The sequence below is a fragment of the Bolinopsis microptera genome, chromosome 10, assembly GCF_026151205.1.
Source record: "Bolinopsis microptera isolate Bmic1 chromosome 10, MBARI_Bmic_1.0, whole genome shotgun sequence".
Lineage (NCBI taxonomy): Eukaryota > Metazoa > Ctenophora > Tentaculata > Lobata > Bolinopsidae > Bolinopsis > Bolinopsis microptera.
In genome coordinates, this window is record NC_087081.1 from 15,039,704 (window position 1) to 15,061,632 (window position 21,929).

The window sequence follows — 21,929 nt, forward strand, 5'->3', positions numbered from 1 at the left end:
AGTTATTGCTTCTATAGATCCACCATACGTCACTTTACTTGAAAGCAGGGGTGATTAAAATAAAAGGAGAGCTAGAGAGTGGTTATTATTATTAATACAAACCCATGACATAAATTATCTAATAAACAAATTTATATAGTATAATGTAACATAATAATATGTACGTATATTTTAATTAATTAATCTTGTCATGTGTATCCAGGAGGCATGATCACAAGACTCAAGCAACGTACCATTTTCTTCAGTTCAAAGTTCTCATTCGTCTTGTACTCTAGCTGAATCTTAAGCTGATCTCCAAGAGAGAACTGCTCCTTGAATTGCTTTGCTCGAGCATCGTAAGGTGGCTCGGACTTCGTATCGGCATCTCCCAACTGGTCGTAATCTCCATCTTGGATATTTTTAGCCATCTGTTGGAGAGAGGGCAGGAGGGAGCCAGTGTGAGCTTTGATCCGGTCAAGTCCGGTTCCGGAGGTTCCAACCGGATTACAACCCTTTTTGATGATGTCTTCTATGTCGGGGACAGTTATTATGTCGTCTTCAGCTACTCCTGCAATGAAAAATATCATGAACTTTATAATGTTCGTCAACATAGTGCCTCAATAAATTCTAAACCGATAACTAAAATCTTCAATTGATCGCACACATTTAATAATAGTAAGAGATAATTGTACTAAGAGATAACTTACCAGCGATATACGAGGACAAATTAACAGCAGTTGTGTTGAGCGCGGCGAAAGTGTCCGAGAGTTCGGACATGGTAGTGGTCAGAACCTCGTCTATCTCAGCAGGGAAGGAGAAGGGTTTTCCTGTGGAAAGTCGAAATTAGTTAATTTTAGTGGGAAGTCGGAATCGAACTGCAAAATCACTACGTACCGATAAATCTTATTCAGATTTAAAGTATTCGATTAATCCGCCCTATATCATAGATTTATTCACACCGCGCACCATCAACAGGGACAAAGTTCTTGATACGTCGCATAGTTTTAAGGAAATCATTGCAGTGTTGTTTTGTCCCGTTCATCTTCTCGATCTGAACGGAACCCTCCTGAACCCGAGATAGCGAGGTTGTTATCTTGTTAGCACAGGCGATAAGGCCCTCACAGGTGTGCTTCATTATCATGAGGTAGTCCGACAGGGCCTCTCTGCAGGACGGCTGAAAAACAGAAATTATTACTAAAATATTATATAAACTTGTTATCAAACCAAACACACATCTCTCAAAACAAAGCATTAGTATTATTAAAATTATAAATCTGTAATTTAAAGAAGATCACGTGATCTGACACTACCTTGATATCGGGGAAGTGAGTGTTGCTGAGAGCCAGGAACTGAGCGGCCGACTGTTTAACAGGATCCACAGTTACACTCTCGTCCAGGGAGCTCTTCTCTAGGTGGGTCCGGAACACTGACAACATGGACATGTGCGGTCCCAGATCACTTGCCAGTCTTCCTAGCCTGGAGAATGTGGAACAGTGGTAAAGAGTGGTAAAGAGTGGTAAAGATTGGCAAAAAGTCAAAAAGTGGTAGAAAGTGGTAAAGAGTGGTAAAGAGTAGTAAAGAGTGGTAAAGAGTGGTAAAGAGTGCTATGAAGTAGTAAAGTGTGGTAAAGAGTGGTAAAGAGTGGTAAAGAGTGGTAAAGAGTGGTAAAGAGTGGTAAAGAGTGGTAAAGAGTGGTAAAGAGTGGTAAAGAGTGGTAAAGAGTGGTAAAGAGTGGTAAAGAGTGGTAAAGAGTGCTATGAAGTAGTAAAGTGTGGTAAAGAGTGGTAAAGAGTGGTAAAGAGTGGTAAAGAGTGGTAAAGAGTGGTAAAGAGTGGTAAAGAGTGGAAAAGTGAACAGGTTTCAAATTTTGGTCATCTCCTGGCTCTCCTCAATTAGAAATTAGAATATGTACTTATAAAAGCTTTTAATTGCACCACTATGATAAGATAGGGAACTAATAAGACCAGACAATAAATTGAGATCCTGGAGAGTCTCATGAGACTGATAAACAGCGAACCTCTCCAGGACCTCATATTTCTTCAGACAATAAATTGTTAGACCTGTATCTTTAGGAAAAGTAGACTGGCCTGCCTTCCTACTTTCCTAACAGTTTAATCAAGTAGGAAACAACAGTTTAAAACCAAATATGTCTGATGTTGTTAAATTTATACAATATGTTTGACAGCCAGGAAGGATCTTATCCCACTTATAAGTTTAGCCTTATTTAGAGGACCAGTGTCCAGTAAGGATTTATGTTTCAGATTAGATAAATTGCTCTTTTGAATAAAACAATGAGTTTTTATCCGGTACAGTTAAACTATGCACGTCGAACTTGAATTTATATTATGCAATAATATGATATTATGCAATAATATGATATTATGCAATATATGCATGAAACGCACTCTGAACGTAAAGTTACCTCAAAAATGTGTCAGGATCACATTGTTTGATACATCTCTCGAAGGTAGTAACTGCGACTCTAAAGTACGCCATCTCAATAACAATCCCGGCAGCATACACAGCCTTGTCACACTGGAGCGAGGTTAAGGAGGCACCAGAGAGGAGGTCTGTTAGTTTGAGGTGTTTTGAGGTTACTCGGCCGATAACCTCACTTGTTACGCCGAGTTTGTTTAGTAGTAGGATCTGGATGGAGAGGGTTGGGATTAGAGGAAGTGGGATTAGAGGAAGTTGAAGATTTCATGACCAAAAAGGTTGGCACGTCAGTAAAAATGTATAAAAATACATAAAATATAAAAATGTAGAAAATTTACCAATTTGATAGCCTCGTAGTCACTGCCAGGCTGGGTGAATCTCTCCGGGAAGAATAACTTGAGCAGTCTGACCTCCTCCTCATTTGACACGATATCTATCTCAGCGAAATCAACATCGTACGACTCCTGGTGAGTGGTCGACTTGCTCTGTTCCAGCAGCTGGAGGATTTTATAGCAATTAAGTGAGGTGTGAGTAAATGTTTGGTGAATAATTTATCTGGATAGTTTCTGGCTGGAGAAATTTAATACATTTTAACTTCTGATTCGTCAATGCTGCAAGCTGATTGGTGATAAATTCCAACATCTTAGTGGGTGGTCAAATCGCTCTGTCCCAATACAACAGCTTGAGGGTAAATATATTGTAAGAATATTCTGTACTTTGTAACTTAAAATACAGATTTGTAATGTATAAACCTGCCTGAACAATGAACATTGTAATATTATACCGAAGTTCAACTCGATACAAATCATATGACATACCCTCAGATCAGCTCTGGTCTATTTTTAACCTGACCAAACACTGCCGGGTTTGTTTATGAATAATAATCCGTACAAAATCTAAGAAAAACTTACTAAATGACTCGATGAATAAACTACAAAATTGAAAAAGCAACCATACCACAATAGTTTAATAATAACACGTGATATGTAGGCGTTCATGAATCCAGATAGTTTTCAAAGATAACATTACCTGTGCAACACCTAATAAAAAAAGATAATAATAAATTATAGTTTTGACTCCAGATAGTTTTGAAAGATAACAATTACCTGTGCAACACCTAATAAAAAAAGATAATAAATTACCTGTGCAACACCTAATAAAAAAAGATAATAATAAATTACAGTTTTGACTCCAGATAGTTTTGAAAGATGACATTACCTGTGCCCGCATTTGAGCAAGTTGATGAAGTTTCTCGTCATCTACTCCCTCCGTCACTTCCTTATCTTGGGTCATTTGAGTCTGGGTATCCTTCAGTTGGGCCTGCAGGAATTATGGTTTGTTAGTTTTAATCAATTATAATTGTTCTCGACATTCCTATAAAGTTGTCAATATGGTTGTCAAAATAGTTGTCAAAATGGTTGTAAAATGTCAATATGGTTTTAAATATCCTTATAGTTTTCAATAAAATCATATCATACCAATGGACTAGGCTGCGCTTGACTGATAATGTGTTAAATGCACTATTATGATCGATTACTATCTGACTATCATAACAATATCGGTCATGTAATACAAGTAAAGTGATTAGTTAATGAGATAATCACATGTAATTGACTCCAGTGGAGTAACGTTACTTTGTGCCGCCCCCCTGCTAATTGAAATTTGCCGCCCCTATCCGGAGCCGGCAAATTTCCTGCGAATGAGTTGGTAAAGATCTACCACAAGGACTTGCAGCCATCATTGGCAGACGAGTTAATTGACCTGAAGGAAGATTACGGGAGTGACCTAAGGACCGAAGATGTGACAAGTCCTCTCCAGTTGGTCAACTTTATCTTCGAGAGAGACCTTCCGCTGTTGTGTCCGCAGTTGGTAGCAGCCTTGATGCTTTTCATAGCTATACCAGTCACTGTTGCATCGGCGGAACGGTCCTTCTCGAAGTTAAAGTTAATAAAAACTTATCTAAGGTCGACTATGTCACAATCTAGACTTAAGGATTTAGCTCTCATCTCAATTGAGAACAGTGAGGTTGACAAACTTGATCGCTCGAAGCTGGTACAGAAATTTGCCAGTGCAAAAGCAGGGCGCATCAAGCGTTTCCACTGAACATTTATTTATTTTTTTGTATTTTGTAAATTGTTGTAATTGGGTTGACTTGATCTGTGATCATGATGTTTATTTTACTTAACATAATTTATAAGTGTATCTTGAAACGGTTGTTTCTATTTGTCCTACTACGATAACTAACATGGCCAGAGCCCAGGAGCCGGATTTAAAATTATTGAAAAGTCACAAACTGCAAACCTCGAAGGTTAGAGTTCACACAATTACCGTCGTATAAACTTTAGTCACACCGCGCATCATTAGAAATTGGCCTCCGCGCTAAAGTATTAACAATGAAAGTGTAGTATCGTTATCACTTTTTGCGCAACTTTCAGCGCGTGGTTAAGTTGCGCTATAAATTCGTGTAGAATTTTGGAGTAGTAGACACGTTCAACTAATTTCTTTACTTTTTTTACTTCGGTATGAAGAGTCACGGGTCATCACCGGCTACAGGGGGCGGCAATATTGTGTAATGGGGCGGAAAAATGCCGCCCCCTAAGGTGCCGCCCCCCTGCTAGCAGGGTTAGCAGGGGCGGTCGTTACGCCACTGATTGACTGACCTGTAACTGATTAACGTATGCTCTGAACTGCATGATGACATTTTGGAGGTCGTTATTCTGGGCTGACTGATCTTCCACCTTCATGTTCAGTTGATAGTGGGTGTTTCTGGATATCTCTAGCTCCTGTTAACATTAAACTGTTCGAATACTGGAACTTTAGGATACGATATTATATGATTTCCACACAATATAATGTCCATCGCCCATTTACCGAAAAAAAGGAGTAAAATGGCCAATACGTCAAATAATGAATCATATAAGTATAATTTAACCTATAACCTGTTCTAAAAACCCACCTCTCTAAGCTCAGCCTCAGTCACCATCCTCTCCTCCTCCAGTTCCTCATTTAGGTCTCTCAGTGCCTCTAAATCAGCCAGATCATCTGTCAGGTTCTTCAGTCTCTCCTCTAGATCCAGATTTGTTTCTGTTAACTTCTCCACCATAGTCTCAGCCCCGATACAACACTCAACCTGTTAGGAAGTTGTATTATGATGTTTTTAGTACTTTACTAAGTACTAAAAGTGTGTATTATCACCTTAATAACACCAGAATGTGTGTGTGTATGTGTGTCTGTCTGTCTGTCTGTCCGTGTGTAATTTCCGGTCGGTTATACAAAAAAAACGGTAAGAGTTACGGGACTGATTTTTTCGGTATAGTGTCGACAAAACTCTGATGAAGCCCATAGGAAACTTTTTTTTAAATCGGCCGATGGTAAGTGGTTTAATTGATGGTTTTGTACCACAAATGTTACATAAAATTGCGTGAGCAGAACGGCAAGAGTTACGGGGCTTGCTCTCTCTCATTACTGTGTAATATGTTATAGCTGCATTTAAGTAGCGTCATAATTGGATTGGCCCGGAAGATTCGCTGTAATGTTATACCTTAAGCTTATTAGAGGAGGGGGGACTGTTAGTGTTTGGGGTCTGTTTGGACTGCAGAGAGAGAGAGAGAGAGAGTTCATACGACAATGTTATGCGTGTTTTCAAATATAATATGCGGGTGTGGTGCGGAGTTAACAAGGGTTAATTTCTATAACGATTTAAATAAAAATAGAAAGCGGTTCAAGACGGGAGTGATGAGGTGTAATACTCGGTGTTCAGACCTTATGATCATGGAGTGTGGTGCCTCATGGCTAATAATGACTTAATTATCCACAAGAAATAACTGATTATGAGATTATTGTTTAAGAAACTATTGGGTCACCTAATGCGGGTTTTGACTCAGCGGGTAATTACTCCTACCCTTTTTAACTGCGGCAGTGAAATCCCGGCCGTAGGCCGGGTTACACTAGTATAATATATAAAAGCAAAACTTATTATATATACTTTTATAGTGAATTTAAAAATCTGATTAGACTGATTTAGGACAACTTGTTGTTTTTTGTTGTTTGTTTTGTTGTTGCAACTGCTTCATGAATATTGAACTGTTATTCTAATTAATTAGCGTTAATTAGCATCATAAATTACAGGCTTTTGATGATATCTCCTAAAACATATAACTTCAATTCCCCCCTCCCATTTTGAAAAGATAAAATACCTGTTCAGTAAGTTCTCCGACCATAATCTCGTGCTCTTCCAGCTCCTCTTCGAGGTTATCCTTCAGTTTAGTCAGTTCAGTCACCTGACTCTCTTCCTTTGTCAGCTTTGAACTCAGAGACTCTATCTCTTTTCTATCTTGTGTGTTTAACTCTTTCAGCCTGGTGGTAAAACAATTAAATTCACAACATTTAACAGAGTATCAGTTACAATGGTAAAGTGTACCAGAATCATCAGACTGCCAAAAATTGGAATATTATCCTGAAAAACTTAAAGTAGAATCAGGGATAATACGGCTAGATAATATCTTGACGAATACCTAAAATCAAAATACCAATACATATCTTAATCTTAAAATATCAGGGTACAATAATTAGCGACTAATTATTAATTACTTGATAACAGCAGCCTTGAGTTGGTTGGTCTGCATCTCCAACTGTTTAATCCTAACATTATCCACACTTCCTCCTCCACTACCACTACTTATCTCCTCCTTCATCAGGTCCAACTCTTGTTTAATTTCGTCGTGTTTTTCTGTCATTCGCTCAAGTTCTGATAATGGGCATTGTAACGTCAGGGGACACTACATAACTTGAGGGGCAAATTTCAAGACGGGATGTTTTTATGAGGGCCAAGACGGTATTTCAAGAAGGAGAATTCATATTTACAACTACTTGCACCAATCATTATCTACCTAATTCAGCACATTCCTTCATCTCCTCCGCCATCTCCTTGTCCAGTGCCATTTCCTCTACCCTATCCCTCAGTTCCTCCAGCTCTGCTTCAGCTCTAGTGCGCGCCTCTCCACTCTCCTTCGCTTCTTTCTTCGCTGTCTTCAACTGCTCGTGTAGGTCACCCTGAGGTAAGGTTTTATATTGCATTTGAAGAGTATCTGGTTTTGTATTATCACCAAGTAATGTTTATATTTTCTCCAGAAGGAGCATTACAATCTTTTAATCGCGACAATTTACGTTCAATCGAGGCCAGATGATAAAGGCCCCGTTCAATCTTGTATCCATCACTCTTATACCCTAAAATTATGAAGAACTCGATGAATATAATAGTGAAATTCTCAAGAACCCAACGGGAAGTAACCTCATAGCAATAATAGTTAACTTACACAAAGTCTACAAGTCTTCTCAGGGACACTCATTTGTAGAAATTAATCAAGAGAGTGTGCCTTTTGGCTATTTTCACTCTTGTGTGATAAACATGTTACAAAAACAGACCCGGGTATTATCATGTGACACACCTCAAATCTTACTCTGAGTAACTCCGACAGTTTTAAATTTTAACATTACTTCATTATCAGAGTCGGAGATATCCATTAGAGATACCATGATATATCCAAAGATACCATGTAAGTAGGACACAAATATTGCGATAGTTCACTAAGGCACTACTATACATTAACACTTGCCAGGCTGGTATTAACACTTAATTTACTAGATTCTAAAATGACGTTCCATAATAAATAATCAAAGCTGCAAGCTGGTTAAGGTCCAAGTCACGTGACTGAAATATATCCACCTTAAACAACACGCCAACACCTATAATATATAATCTAAAGCTGGGTAAACAGTAACTACATCGCAAGATCGCAGTAGTCAAACACACATAATATTATTTAATCATTTAAGGCAACTCTCCACGAACAGGCATTCTATGATGTAGAGATGTAGCTAGAGATTTCTGAATTGAGACAACTAATTTTCCTTAATGAGACATTTAGTGACCTTCTGGCTAACACCTGGTGTAAGATGGATCTTCCAACGATTAATTATTTTACGTAATTACACGATTAGTTGATTAATTAATTAGCTAAGTTCAGGGTTTTTTCCTTCACTTTATGATAATATGTTTATGAACGTTTTTCCGTGAGCTTTTGCTGGAGGGTGAAAGCAAACCGGCAAACGATTCTTCTTTGCATTGGTAATTTAGTTTTACATACATTACATACCTTTAATGCTTTAAGTAACATATGAATTCGTGTAAACTGCATAATATGAGATAAGAGCACACATAATCAATAATCATATAATCATGATAATTATACTCAATGGTAATTAGGGAAACTACTAATCAGTGCTATAACACTCCATATTGTACAGCATCAATCACAGGCTCCAGGGTGCCATAATGTACCCCAAATCGATAGATCTAGCTGACACAGGGCACTGTCAGGTATTTACCCACCCAGCAGCACAGGGCAGGTATTTATCCAGCCCTACAGATCTCATATCTCAGGTTGGGCTGGTGGCAGGTGGCTATTGTCATAGTGAACACGGTTGTTTGCGGTGTAGGGTTACTCGAGTTTTAATCGGCTCAACTGTTTCTTAAGTTAGCGTCCCACACAAAAATGAAAAGTGTTCAACACAGTTAGAAATCTGTTGGTACAGCTGAGGATGAAATTGGTGATCGATATGTTGCGTATCGTCACGTCTGTGGCTTTTCAAAAATTAAAACAATTTGTTTTATTGAGTTTAGTAGGAGCAATGTGTTTTATTTGTACCTGAGCTGAGGTCCACTGTGCTTTGTAGTCAGTGAATTGTGAGATCTGAACTTTGTACTTTTCCATTTCCTTTATCTTAGCTTTGTCATCTACTCGCTTGGCAGTCAGGAATTGTACCTTAAATTTATAGAATTCATTGAAGTGTAATCGCTTAAATAAAGATGAGTTTTAATATGAAACTTCAGTAACACTTAATAACGCAACCTACTAGCAGAAAACAAGTTATGGGTTTTATAATTGTCGCCCATCTCTAAAACCACAGTTAGGAATTTAATTCACCTTAAGACAATAAACTAAGAATGTTATCAGCAGAACAAGTATTCTGCACTCAAATTTAATATATTATATAAAACTTCAGCACTGTTTTGACTGGGTCTTTAAAAGAACACCCCCTATTAGTATTACCTTTTCCTCCATGTCCTTAAGAGAATCTTGCAAATTAGCGATCTCCGCGTCTTTTTTCTTCAGAGATACATCATCATTCTTCTTACCGGTATCAGTAGAAACTCCTCGACTGGGTGTCTCTGAGACGGGATCTTGTCAGCTTGTTTTCACAGGAAACATGTAGGTACCTAGTATCTATTAGGTACTACTAGGTACCAATCACACTATAGATCACACAATATTATCAGAGTATTAGAAATATTGTACAACTGCCAGCTTGTCAAAACAACATTTAAAATCTCGGAACTGAAGATGCAGAGTCTAAGAAAGTGCTGAATGTATGGGATTGATAGTTTCATATAGACGTGTGTAATGGTGGGAAAGTGGCCCAATTTGAACAAACTTTGAACACACTTTGAACAAACTTTGATCAAACTTTGAACAAACTTTGAACAAGCTTTGAACAAACTAAATGAACAAAGTTGCTCCGCCTCCCCACAATCACCCATATCAATAATCCATGATAATCAGCATCATGCGAATCAAGATTAAATAATCAAGAGTAACACACACACATCTCTTATGATAATTCCGCTGTATGTATCAAACCCGTTTAAAATGTGCTTAGATTATAATGTAAATGAAGAAAACGTTTAGTATAATGTAAGGAAGATTTGCATGATATGTTATTGTGTGGCGGAGTTATCCATTTTCATGGTCTACTGGTATTACTACAGTAAAATCCCGATTTACCACGGGGTTTGGGGGAAAGGAGATGGCCGCGGTAAATCGGGGTTTGCGGTAAATCGGGGTGCGGTAAATCGGGGATTTACTGTATATTGTCCTGTGTCCAAAGTGTAAGCTAGTTGTAGTTATTGTCTCCAGGTAGGGGTAAGGGGTGTTTTAAGAAATTCATTATATGAAATAGAACAGCGTATTAATAATAATGCTAAAAAAATGTAAATGTGTCAAGAAAACGGTGGATCGCATTTTGCTTCAGCGCAGCGTGAAAATACCAGCAATCAATCCCGGTCTGTATAAAAACTGTACAAAATCAAAACATAACGGCTTTAAAACGGCAGTGTGCTGTGCCTTGTTTTGCGCTCTTCAATATAGCACAACAACGGCACTGCAACCGTAAACTCAGGTTATCTTACAAGAAACAGTTTCAAAATCTATTACAACAGACTCTTTTGAAGCGATGTTTATTCTTTTTCTAAGAAAGTATCACCCCATGAAAAATCTGTTTTAATAGAATGATCTCTATCAAAAATTCTCTAATAAACGTTTCTTATGAACGCTGTTTATAAACGTTCATAAAAAAATGTTTCCTATAAAATAAACCGAGTTTACACAAGACTGCCATCAAGCCAAACTACAAACATGCCTCTCAAACAGCTCACTTCTAACGGGTGTTTTGGCGGATGATGGGGATGGACCTGTCGAACCTTGGGTTTTTTAGCTATTATTCTTTGGAAAATTCTAAGTGGAGTCTAAATTAATTCTGGGAAGAGTGAGGTTAATTGTGCACAGTATGATTCAAATTAGTAGGTTTGGTGTTAGGAGGGTGATTTAAACAGATAAGTTATGGGAAGTTTGTTTCAACGTGTGAATTTTTATTATCTTAACAATAAACTAAACTTCGCAAGGCGGTGGGAATGTTGGGAAAGGTAGTGGTGAACTGAATATTTTAAGAATAAATATAGGATTTTCTATTTGGCTGCATGTTCGGGAAGTTTTTATAAAAAAATATGGCGCACGGTAGTGGTTCCTATTCCACGATTGTATTCTTGAAATAAAGACTTGTGTATCATTTTAAGATAATGTGTTAGGAAATAACCAAATTAAATATTAGAAAGTATTGCAATATTCGATTAATAGGTATTGTAAGGGTCATCAACTCCCAAGTACCAAAATGATCCAGTACCTACATTTAAAATCAAAGAAAGAGCCATGGAAATAATTAGTTGAAGTGCTAAAGAGGAGTTAAGTGGTCGTGTTCGAGGTTATAATCTGAGCCTGAATCCTCGTTAAAAGCCTTACAAGGGTAAAGTTAATCTCAGAGATGCTAACACTATTTGCATTATCCCACTGCTTAGCTCACTTTTGTTGATCTTTAAAGAACCACTTCGGCTGCTACCGGAAGAATCTCCCGAGTATGACCGGCGATGGGAACCTGTCTTGGAGGAACCTTCTGTGGGTACCTCAAGAGAAGTAGGAGGCTGTCTGGTTGAGTCCTTGACTGGAAGAGCTGATAGTTTAGGAGCTTGTCTACTAGGTGCTATGGAGAGGAGCTCATCAAACACTCCATCATCAACTGTTTCATCAAAGACGACATCGTCTTGGGTTATAGTTGACACAGAAGTGACGCTGCTTAGATCTGTTGCTGTTGAAGTTGGCTCCGGGGTTGTCTTAGGGGTCCGTTTGGTGGGACTGGAAACTCGAGATGTTCTTGGAGTGGTTTTAAGAGTGGACCTTGGAGTTGTCTTTGATGTGGTCCTTGGAGCACTTCTGGAAGTCCGTGGTAATGTCTTTGTAGAGGATGTTCTACCAACGCTGGGGGATGATCTACCACTTGTTGTACTGGCTGGTTCACGTCGTCCCAGCTTTGGAGATCCCTTGGGGGAGTTCAAGCCCATTCCCCGTGGTAAGGTTTTTGCTTTTCTTTCTGTCCCCGGGGATGCCGGTGTCTTTCTGCCGTACGTTTTTTTCAATGTTCCAGACTTTGAATATGTCATTCTAGTAGAAGGACTAGGACTGGACTTTCCTGAAACATTCGAAAATGCTGTATAATTATATATAATTGCAGACATTTTTAAACACAGAGGTTGGTCATAGCACAATAAACACACTCCCAAGTTGTACTGTTCATTAATTTGACCTTCAAATATTTGTCAGATTTGGTGAGGTCATGTTTTCAGAGAGATTTCATCCATCGTAACTTTGATCTCTAGGTATTCACACTTACTTTCAGGGTTAGCCAACTTCTCACATATTTCATTTAGCTTAACGTAATTTAGTGTAAACTATACATGTATGATATATCTAGACATAGCGAATATTATACGTAAATAGATTAAGTAGTATACATTTTGGCTTCGAATTGAATATTTGAGATTTTCATTTAAAATATATCTTCTCGCAGAGGCTGAACCATTTAACTTTAAAACAGCAGCAGCAATGCTGCTATAATGCAAATGAGATTGCATCAACCTAAATGCAGTGCCAGCATTTAAATAGCTATTTATTATAATATGATATAATATTATAAATGTTACTATTTTTAAATATGAACTGCTTAAAGAGCCTACTCAACCACATGTCTGAGTAATATTTTGCAAATGCGGCTTTTTGATAAACAGCTGCAATGATAGGTTTTAACTTTTTGAATGCTATAAAAAGCGGGTTTTAGCGTTGATTCGTTAAGAAGCGGGGAATTATGCAGCGGTTAAGCGGGCTGGAGCCCATACCTTCGTAATAAAAATACTCCTCTCCTGTTAAAAATAAAATAGAAACTAAAAGTAAATTTACTAGGTTTGCTATGTAGATAATTTTAGATATTGATTAAGCACGTTATCAATGAGGTATAATTCGTTCGGGATTCCATTTGGAACATTGGATATTTCTAATTTGTAATTTTCATCTTTTTCCAGTCTAAATATCTGAAAGATTTTCTTCTTACCGTCAGCACTGGAAGCATTGGACACAGACGATGGCGATTTTGACAAACTGCCCGAATTTTTAGACACGTCATCAGTGGACCCCCTCAAAGAAGAACCTTTAGCAGAAGGAGCAGATAATCTCGAACTGGATCCTTTGGCACTTGTCTTGGTAGCCGTCCCCTGAGAAAATACAAGTCTGAGCTTGAGATATCAGCTCGGATTTTTTAGCTGGCAGCGGGCTGTACAAAATCAGAGGGGGTAAACAGATGATTGCTTCACTTTGTTACGCAGCACATGACAAACTTACCGTGCACAGCAGCTGCAGTAGAGTAACTCGCCTACCTGGGGGCTGGGAGTGGGGAGCAGTGCACATCTCAGCTGGGTCTAACAATGTGCTTTAAGCAAGGAATGTGTAACTTTTTAAACATTAAAATGTGTTTCAACTGGATACCCAATACATTTACAATAGCTTTGCGGTGTTGTGTTATGTTGATAAGTTGATATTATATGATAGTGGGGTTGACAATTATGATTGAGAAAAGTTGGTGATGCAGTGAACGGGTGAGTTAAAGGCTGAGGGAAGTGTGTAGCTTGGAATTGGTTTAGAACATAGCAGCACGGTTTGTGCGACATTTCATACGTTGTAAGGTTGAAATAATTGCTCGAGCATTCCGCTTGAAAGATGAAAAACGTGGAGTTGTGTGAAAACCATGCTCGAATGATAATTTCCCTGCGTTTAGAAATGCAGTAATAATGCATTATGTTCATGGTAAACATGTGACTTAATACCCAATACCCATGGACAATGGACATGCTATTTAGCTACCCTAATAGGATCTAAACACTACCGAATAAATCAGTGAATTGACATCATGGTTTCCTCAGAGGTGAAGATGAGATGAACCACAAGATGAGATCATGCTAGTGCAACAATTATATGATCACGTGATCGTAGTCTGATGTTTACCATCATGGAGAGCCTCGATCGTGGAGCCGGGAGACCGGAGAGCCGGGACTGGAGGTTACTGTTCCTTGGGATGCCGAGGGTAGGAGGTTCGGTTTCTCCATCATCGCTCTATAATCAGGGGTTGTAAAGAGGAGTGCTTTAAAAAGAGTTTAGAGGGTTAGAGATTTAGAGGGTGGTATTCAAATTAGGGAATACAGTTTGGTAGTTAAATTTGTATTAAAAAAGGGGTTGAAAATGGTAAATTCGTAAAGTAAGTCATCAAGGTATTGAATCGAATAACGTGTTATTAAAATGTTTGCTATTTTATCGCAAATTCATTGCATAATTTTTCTAAAATGCAGTTTTATAATGATCAATCATGCATCATAGCCTAAAGTAAGACCAAATGTTGTGTGGCAAGTTGACGCTTGACATCATGTTGCAGTGATGACTTAACTGATCCGCACACGCTAAAATATCCCCCATTATGTAACGGCTAATTTTGGGAGAAATTATAAAATCTGGTGGTTTGTGGTAACTATGATGAATATAAGCATTCATTATCAAACATTCTGATTAACTTACTATCAATTATTAAGGCTTCATCAATTTTGAATGCTTCAAAACCCATAACATTGACATAGAACAGATAGATTCAAACCACAGTGGATCATACAAATCCCAAATCAATAAAATCAAACGAGAAAATGTGGCCATGCACTTTTAAATCAATCAGATAACTTGCTTGGTAATACCTTACGCCAAATCTAAACGTAACTTATAATTAAAAGTAAACCTGAATTAGGGTTCAGAGAAGAAAAGACAAGTTATCTCACGTAACCCAATGAGACAGATTTGAAATGTTGTTTGTCAACATTTTGTGCTATTCAAGCAGAAGGATGATAAGAGAAAGTAATACCGGAAAGTTCATACCTTGGGAGTGGACGTGCCAGACCGAGAAGTCCCTTTACTGGTTACAGAGGTCTTCGGCTTGGCGGGGCTTTTAACCAGAGCCACCTAGGTCATGGTGGTTAAAAATTCAAAATATTGGTCGTGTTAATAATATGACATTTTCTACATAAAGGTTTTGGAGACCGTAAATAATACTTATTATGTATATATACGATACATAAAAAGTTTTACAAAAATATATATATTTTTGTAAAACTTTTTTTGTAAAACTTGTAAAACTATTATGCTGTATTAGGGATGCTTAAATGCTCACCTGGTTTTGACGCACGAAAATACCATGATTTGGTTTACATTTGAAATAAGACTTCCCTTGCACCGTACCATCGTTTTTACCCTTTGCATCAGGTAAAGTTACCCCTGAAATTTTAAAATTAACTGACCTCAAACGATTACATCAAACTTTTATTTCAAGTGATTGACGAACAAATCCTTTTACCAGTTCAAGAAAACCGGCAACAACAACATTCGGTAACTATCTAGCGACCAAACTCACCGATCCATTTGCCCTGAGCAAAGTCAGTGTTGCCGATGAAAGATATCTCACCCTTCAGATCCTTCCCAATCACCTCAACATTGTCACCAACTTTAAACTCTGACGCCATAATTTACACGTCTTACAACATACCTAGATAATATAATATAGATATTAATTTAAACGTGGAAATTATCATAATAACGATATAACACACCGGTATAATTTTCTACATAACTTTGTATTATTATGTACTTGAGCGAAATAAAGTATGTTTTATAATATGCCCACATGGATCACAACAATAAACAGGATAAGAAGTGTCAACTTTGTGTGAGGAACAAGAGTACAGCTGGTAATATTCAAGCAATATTATATATGAGAGTATGAGAAGGGAGACACAACAAATTATACACTAGCCATTGCACCGCACAGTAACAAAAGATCAGTAATTACATTTAAGTAATTAGCTGTTCCTGCACGGTGAAACCTTGCAGGACGGGAGTTTACTGATGTACATAATATTCTGACTTGAATAATAACTGGTGGTTGTAGAAACCACTGTAATTTGATATTGAATTATTCAAAAAATTGTCAGTACGATCGTTTAAGATTCTGACTGTATTTAAAACTCGATTCAAGAACACTGCTGGTGAAATAAGATAATATTATGGTATTAACGTCTATTATACAATATACATGGAAGCAAATTTAGAATATTTTACAGATTTTAAAAGAATACAATACATAAAATATTATATGTAGCACTTTGGCGTCATTTAAAATTAAAACTTGTTCATTGCACCGGGGTATGGTATTATTGGAAATTCGATGATGACTTCTTATCAAGTATGAAACTAACACGCGTTTGAGTTAATCTAAATTACGAATTAATTAAAAATTAGTACTGTATGCATGCCTTATAAGCCAATATATCTGATAAACTGAACAGAAAAATTATGGTAATATCCGCCAACATTGGTAAAACACATTCATCCAAATTCTGAAATACATTCCTATATTAAGAATTTGCATAAATCTATAAATCGATTAGAACCATTCGAATATCATTATTATTTAACTATTAAATGCTACTGATATGAGATCCCATTAAAATACTAAATGTGAAACAGAACCCCAAAATCAACACACACCCTACAGTCTACACTATAGGTCAGATTCAAACCTAGATTCGAATTCACTTTAAAATCATCGACATTATGAATGATTATACAATTTAATAATATTTCGTTAATGTTCATTATATTTACACAAAATAAAATTAACAATGATGACCAAAATCGCTAGCACAGTTTTGTCATCAATATTAACCAAAAATTAATGGAGCGAAGCTTTGGCTTAAATATGCACAAATTTATAATTGACATATTGCATCACGTTAGAATGAATATGATTTGAAATGAGTTTTGATTAAATTTTTAATGATTGATGTTTGTAAGATCATAAGATAATTTTCATAAATAACCCATCTGAAGCAGCGAACCAACATCTGCAACATTCAATATATTTTCTCCAGAAGTAAATCGTTTTTATCAGCCCAAGATCATAAATGATGTGTAGTGTATAGCAAATATCCATCCATTATTCCATTGTATATATTATTAATATAATTTGTATCTCTGATTCTAGGAAAGTTCTTCTTCTCTACATTAGTTGAAGTTTTATTATTTTCTGCTTTACTTCCCTGATGGTAAGGTAAGCAGCTGATTTGCATGAGAAAGAATCTCGGTGGGATGCATAAAACTCATTCACTTGCTCTTGCGTAGGATTCAATCCGTGCTCTCGGAAAAAGTTGTACACATGCCTGAAAAATGATAAAGTAAGTAAGAGACTTTTAAGCTGAGCTTACATAAAAGTTACAGTTTGATGACGATATTTCTCAACTTATTATCTGTATAAATGTTAGAATTTATTTTATTATTTATAATTACGGCGCAGTCCAACAATACCTGTATCTCGTATCTGGAGCAGTTTGGTGACCCGATGCTTGCGATCTTCTTGACGATTTCAATTTACATACTTCTGCACTTTCCAGTTCTAAAAATAAAATTTGAGTTAGTTATTACCTGAAGTGTCCACATTACATTGTACAATTATACTACAATACATCTTGTATTGTAAACGGCATAATACGTGGTGACTGGTGATTTTCATGATGTTTAAAATTTTTTTGGTACAACAGCACAATATAAACGGCAGATAAAGTGACAATATGTTTTGTATAGATAAATTGTTTGATACATCCTACATTTCCTCACCTGCAATTGCATAAGACAGCAAAGCTGAATCATTCAAAAGTTCCATTTTACTCGATTCACCAGATGATGAGCTGTTTGCTGACTTTAAGGAGTCCATTGAAGAACTAGTCACCATGGTGGCATCACTTGTAGCAGTTGAAATTGTAGGAGAAACTGATAAGCCACCCTCATTTCTCATGGTGGTAGCATGAAGCTGAAGGTTAGAACAGTTTGATGCTGTCTTGCTGATGTTGTTACCCATTGGAGTATGACTCTTCTGGTGAACCACTTTATGAACTAAGTTTGGGTCAAATTTTCCACTTGAATGAACATTTTGCACAAAATGATTTTTTGTAAATTGTCTATGAGATGGCGATGTGCCCATATGAATTTGCTTGAAAGAAGAATCTGACATTGTTTGCTTTTCACTATTTCCACACCCACTTGACTTTCCCTTTTTGCTACAGTATTCCTGTCTCAATCTGTTCACACATTTGGATGGAATACTGTTCATCTTCTTGACAAAAGTTTTACGTGATGAAAAGCAAGGATTTACTGAGCTTGTTTTACTGGCTCCTTTAAGCAAGCTATATGAATAAGTCTCTGCTTTGCGCATATCCTCCCCATTGTATTCATCTTCAGGTTCTGTTTTGACGTGGACTCCATGTGGTTCAGATTTGAAGTCAAATATATCTGCTTCAATCGGAAGGTTTTTGTTCTTCTTTGGGGGCGATTTCATCATTGTGCTTGGGTCTGTATCAAAACTTGTTACAGATATATTTCGTTTTGGTGAATGAGTTGAGTATGTGGTTTTTGTATAGTCATTTCTCACCTTGTGAGGGCTTCTTGTGTAGCTTTTTGTGAAATAGGGGTTAATTTTTTCGAGAGCAGAAGTCAAGATACTATCGTTCATAGAATGTCTACGCATTCGCACCAAGTATTTCTTGTTGTTGGCAGTATTTTCTGGTGTATTGGGTTTGGCAAAATTGTCCTTGTTTGAAACTTCTTCTTGAGATACAGTTCTTCTGATATATATCCTGTGCATAGGTTTCTCTGATAAGGAAAGTGATCTTTGCTTTCCGCCTCTCACAGGCTTAGGTGTGGGGGAAGGTGATGGTTTTTGCTTAAAATTCTTGTCAGCACCTGAAATTTTAAATGTTCATTATATTTTTCAAAAAGTATTCTCTCATAATCCCAAGTTAAAGAATAAAGATTTTAGCTTTTTGAAGCTATCGTTAAAACAAGGCTCAATCACAATAGTGTTACCTTAGTCCTTAACTTAGTAAACACTGATATGCAATTTACATAACAAGTGCTTAAATATTTTAATCATACTTTGTCAACTAAATACTTAGTTCCAATCAAGTACACACCCTCATGCTTTGAAGATTCAGTTGCCGCACACATAGGGTGTCTGAATAAGGAGGGTGAACACTTTTCCATGCTCTGAAAAATTAGTTGCTCTAGTGAATCACAATCCAGTTAGTGCAGTGCAATTATTTCACTGACTCCAAATTGCATAATTTTGACTGGAAGACTTTTAGAAAGAGCAAGTTCAAATATTTATAGTTTTATATTCAAAAGTTTAACAATAAATATTTGATGAACTTCGTTAAAGCTTTTTAGAAGCGTTCAATTTAATAATCTACCTGCTGGAAGATCTGGTTATTATCTTCTGCACATTGCTCTTCTTTTATGTGACTTTCACCAGAGGAAATGTCTTTGCCTTGCATCAACAATATCTCGTTTTTAGCCACTTTACTGTAGACAACTTTTTCATCGTCAGGGAGATGTGTCCACAATTGAACAAGTTTTTCATTCACCTTATCTGCAGTGAGAGCTGTAAATAATTGAGGAATATCCGGTTAAATTACTGAAGATATGCAAATAATCTTATAACATATTATAAAGAATGACACAATTCTTAGTTCATTTTATCAGGGAGCTTATTTATCTAAACTTATTTGGACAACACCAGTATGGTCAACTAAAATCAACAACTTACAGGGGTTGTGTAGGAGTATGGTATCACGGTGTATCTGACAAAACTTCACAAATGCAATAGACATCTCTTTGTAACTATCGTTGTTCTGAATGAGTAGATAATATGAATAACCATTTCATCATAATCTATCGCATACCTATTACAATTTACCGTGTCTTAATTTGATTTCAGAGTTTTATCATCATTCATGTACCTCCTCATTCAATGGCACAGGTACAAGTCGAACTGGGGAATTATACATCTGCAAATTGATATTGTAGGTATTGCCAGCATATGACAGGGAGGGGATGGCTTGAGTCCAGTCGTATATAGGTATGTAGCCAGTTGTGTTCCCTGAGAGTAATACAGTTAATACTTTTAAAACAGAGTCGGAAGACATAGTTTCAAGGTTTAAATAGCAGCTTAAAATATATAATTTCCGCATCAAACAAATTTTTATAGAAGGCATGATTTTGAATCATTCTCGTTCACTTGTCAAGCACCTCAAAGTGATTCATCCCTACATTGATCTCAAGCTACTGGGATATAATTAACTATATAATGCTACCTTCAGCAGCCTCTCCATTCACCAGTTGATCGTTAAATTTCTTTGGAAATGAAGGAGGTGTAGTCTTGAGAGAAAGCAAAATTGCTGCAGCATCAAGTTGGCTATGATCTTCAACAGTTGCATCACGAGATGTTTTCTTCATCGAACACAACTTTTGAAGATTACTTCTTATCCAGCCTTCAAGGTCATAATCGTAAGCTGATAAATAACAATTATGTCAATATTTTAACGAGTCAGGACCTTTTGGCAGGCTCCTCCTCATTTTACATTTTTTAATCAATTTGCAGAGCTGAAGGTGCAATGAGACCTGCAGATACCCAATTGATTCTAACAACACCCATAGAAAGTCTATTCCTATTTAAGCAAATGGAGGACCTAACAGAACAAAACTGCAGTGATAAATTTACTCAAAAGATTTAATTGCAAATTTTGACTATAATATACCACCTTATCATTAAAGATTATTATTAAATCTAAAATATCTAATAATTTAACTGATTGTTGACCGTCCCCTTCAAGTGGACAATAACATATTATTTATAGTAACACGAATGGCGTGGGCCTTACCCGTGTAAGTGAGACTCCACAGCAAGGTATTCCAACTATATATAATATATAATAGTATAGTACTATTGTTTACAGTACTCAACAATTGAAGATTCGAACAATATACACATAATATAGCAATGGCCCTATATAAAAATTCTATAAAAATGTAAAATTGTAATAATATATAAAATCCACAAATTCACATCACAACAAAAAGCAGTTTAGACCCTCATCCAAAAAGCACTCCATGACCTTTTAGGGTTTAGGAGTGTTGATCAGGTTAAGGTCCAAATCACTTATCGCTGTGGGTGGAAGAGTTCTGGTACCTCTGTACCCCCTAATAGAGATTATACAGGTTCTGAGTAGATCAAAACGCAGTCTGCGTCTGACAAATGACATCACATCACAGTACCGTTGGTCTTTCTTAAGGCTGTTCTTTTCAGCGAGATGTTTTAGGAACTCAACAATTTATGTGCAATGAAGAGTAGTGGATAAGGATAGTAGAAATTACATCAGTGTACACTCTACAAGAGTATATAAGTTTGCAAAGATAAATCAAAAGAGTCTTTAGGGGTCGTTCACATGTTACATAATCAGCCGAGGGGAAGGGGTTTTAGAATGATTACGGGTGATTACAGGGGGCTTGGTTTTTTCAAATGCCACAAAATTAACTACATACTATGTGCAGTGAACGACCAGTGTTAAAAATCTTAAATTTTCAATTAGTTTTGTCAGTATATTTTTGACGGCTCCAACGTTAATGTGGCTCTTGCTTTGTGTTGGTTCAGCCGAATTAATTATTATGTAATCAAGTTTATTTTTCTCTTTTAGTTAGTTGTCATCCGGCCAAACATTAAGCAACTTATATTGCAGTACCTTTTATCAATTAGTTTATCAAAATATGTCATTGTAATTTTGCATGGCTGAAATGTAACGCTTGATTTATATATTATATAATAATTAATTGAATTTTCAAATAATAAAAAAATACTCTAATGTATATTTCAGAATT

At 36.7% G+C, this 21,929-nt stretch overlaps 3 protein-coding genes across 13 annotated transcripts in view; all 3 read right to left on the reverse strand.

Moving 5' to 3' along the window:
* LOC134822081 (1-phosphatidylinositol 4,5-bisphosphate phosphodiesterase beta-4-like) overlaps nt 1–21,929 on the reverse strand; it is an 858,242-nt gene that overhangs the window by 165,367 nt on the left and 670,946 nt on the right. The gene's annotated exons all lie outside the window — the stretch shown is intronic.
* Nucleotides 1–21,929, reverse strand: part of LOC134822079 (dynactin subunit 1-like) — a 37,349-nt gene that overhangs the window by 3,277 nt on the left and 12,143 nt on the right. Inside the window, exons 2-22 of one of the 10 annotated variants that reach the window (XM_063832936.1) lie at nt 15,580–15,711; nt 15,340–15,443; nt 15,048–15,131; nt 14,136–14,243; nt 13,189–13,348; nt 11,611–12,273; nt 10,910–10,954; nt 9,528–9,646; nt 9,123–9,239; nt 7,305–7,467; nt 7,006–7,162; nt 6,612–6,771; nt 5,372–5,545; nt 5,076–5,198; nt 3,634–3,735; nt 2,754–2,912; nt 2,402–2,625; nt 1,290–1,455; nt 946–1,153; nt 687–806; nt 234–547 (exon numbers count right to left, since the gene is read on the reverse strand). In XM_063832936.1, coding sequence (XP_063689006.1) covers nt 234–547; nt 687–806; nt 946–1,153; nt 1,290–1,455; nt 2,402–2,625; nt 2,754–2,912; nt 3,634–3,735; nt 5,076–5,198; nt 5,372–5,545; nt 6,612–6,771; nt 7,006–7,162; nt 7,305–7,467; nt 9,123–9,239; nt 9,528–9,646; nt 10,910–10,954; nt 11,611–12,273; nt 13,189–13,348; nt 14,136–14,243; nt 15,048–15,131; nt 15,340–15,443; nt 15,580–15,688 — 3,579 coding nt within the window. In that variant the 5' untranslated portion in view covers nt 15,689–15,711. Of the gene's footprint in view, nt 1–233; nt 548–686; nt 807–945; nt 1,154–1,289; nt 1,456–2,401; nt 2,626–2,753; nt 2,913–3,633; nt 3,736–5,075; nt 5,199–5,371; nt 5,546–6,611; nt 6,772–7,005; nt 7,163–7,304; nt 7,468–9,122; nt 9,240–9,527; nt 9,647–10,909; nt 10,955–11,610; nt 12,274–12,976; nt 13,001–13,188; nt 13,349–14,135; nt 14,244–15,047; nt 15,132–15,339; nt 15,444–15,579; nt 15,712–21,929 lie in introns of all 10 variants that reach the window. The other 9 variants (XM_063832938.1, XM_063832940.1, XM_063832937.1 and 6 more) reach the window with 9 other exon arrangements.
* LOC134822022 (uncharacterized) lies at nt 16,351–20,569 on the reverse strand. Of its 2 annotated transcripts, none has more exons than XM_063832853.1 (8): nt 20,369–20,569; nt 20,015–20,154; nt 19,822–19,906; nt 19,466–19,644; nt 19,190–19,262; nt 17,838–18,959; nt 17,529–17,616; nt 16,351–17,383 (listed from the first exon to the last, which is right to left on the reverse strand). In XM_063832853.1, exons 1-8 carry the CDS (start codon nt 20,508–20,510, stop codon nt 17,224–17,226), a joined length of 1,989 nt encoding a protein of 662 aa, XP_063688923.1. In that variant the 5' UTR covers nt 20,511–20,569; the 3' UTR covers nt 16,351–17,223. The 2 variants fall into 2 exon arrangements, with proteins under 2 accessions (XP_063688923.1, XP_063688922.1); XM_063832852.1 differs by having other exon boundaries at nt 19,466–19,656.

Bases quoted from the DNA above. Each gene is read 5' to 3' on its own strand.
- LOC134822022 (XM_063832852.1), bottom strand. From the start codon at position 20,510: ATGAAGAAAACATCTCGTGATGCAACTGTTGAAGATCATAGCCAACTT. The intron at 19,907-20,014 runs GTACATGAATGA...CTACTCATTCAG, and splicing joins CTGTGCCATTGAATGAGGAG to AACAACGATAGTTACAAAGA. The intron at 19,657-19,821 runs GTAAGTTGTTGA...AATTATTTACAG, and splicing joins CATACTCCTACACAACCCCT to CTCTCACTGCAGATAAGGTG.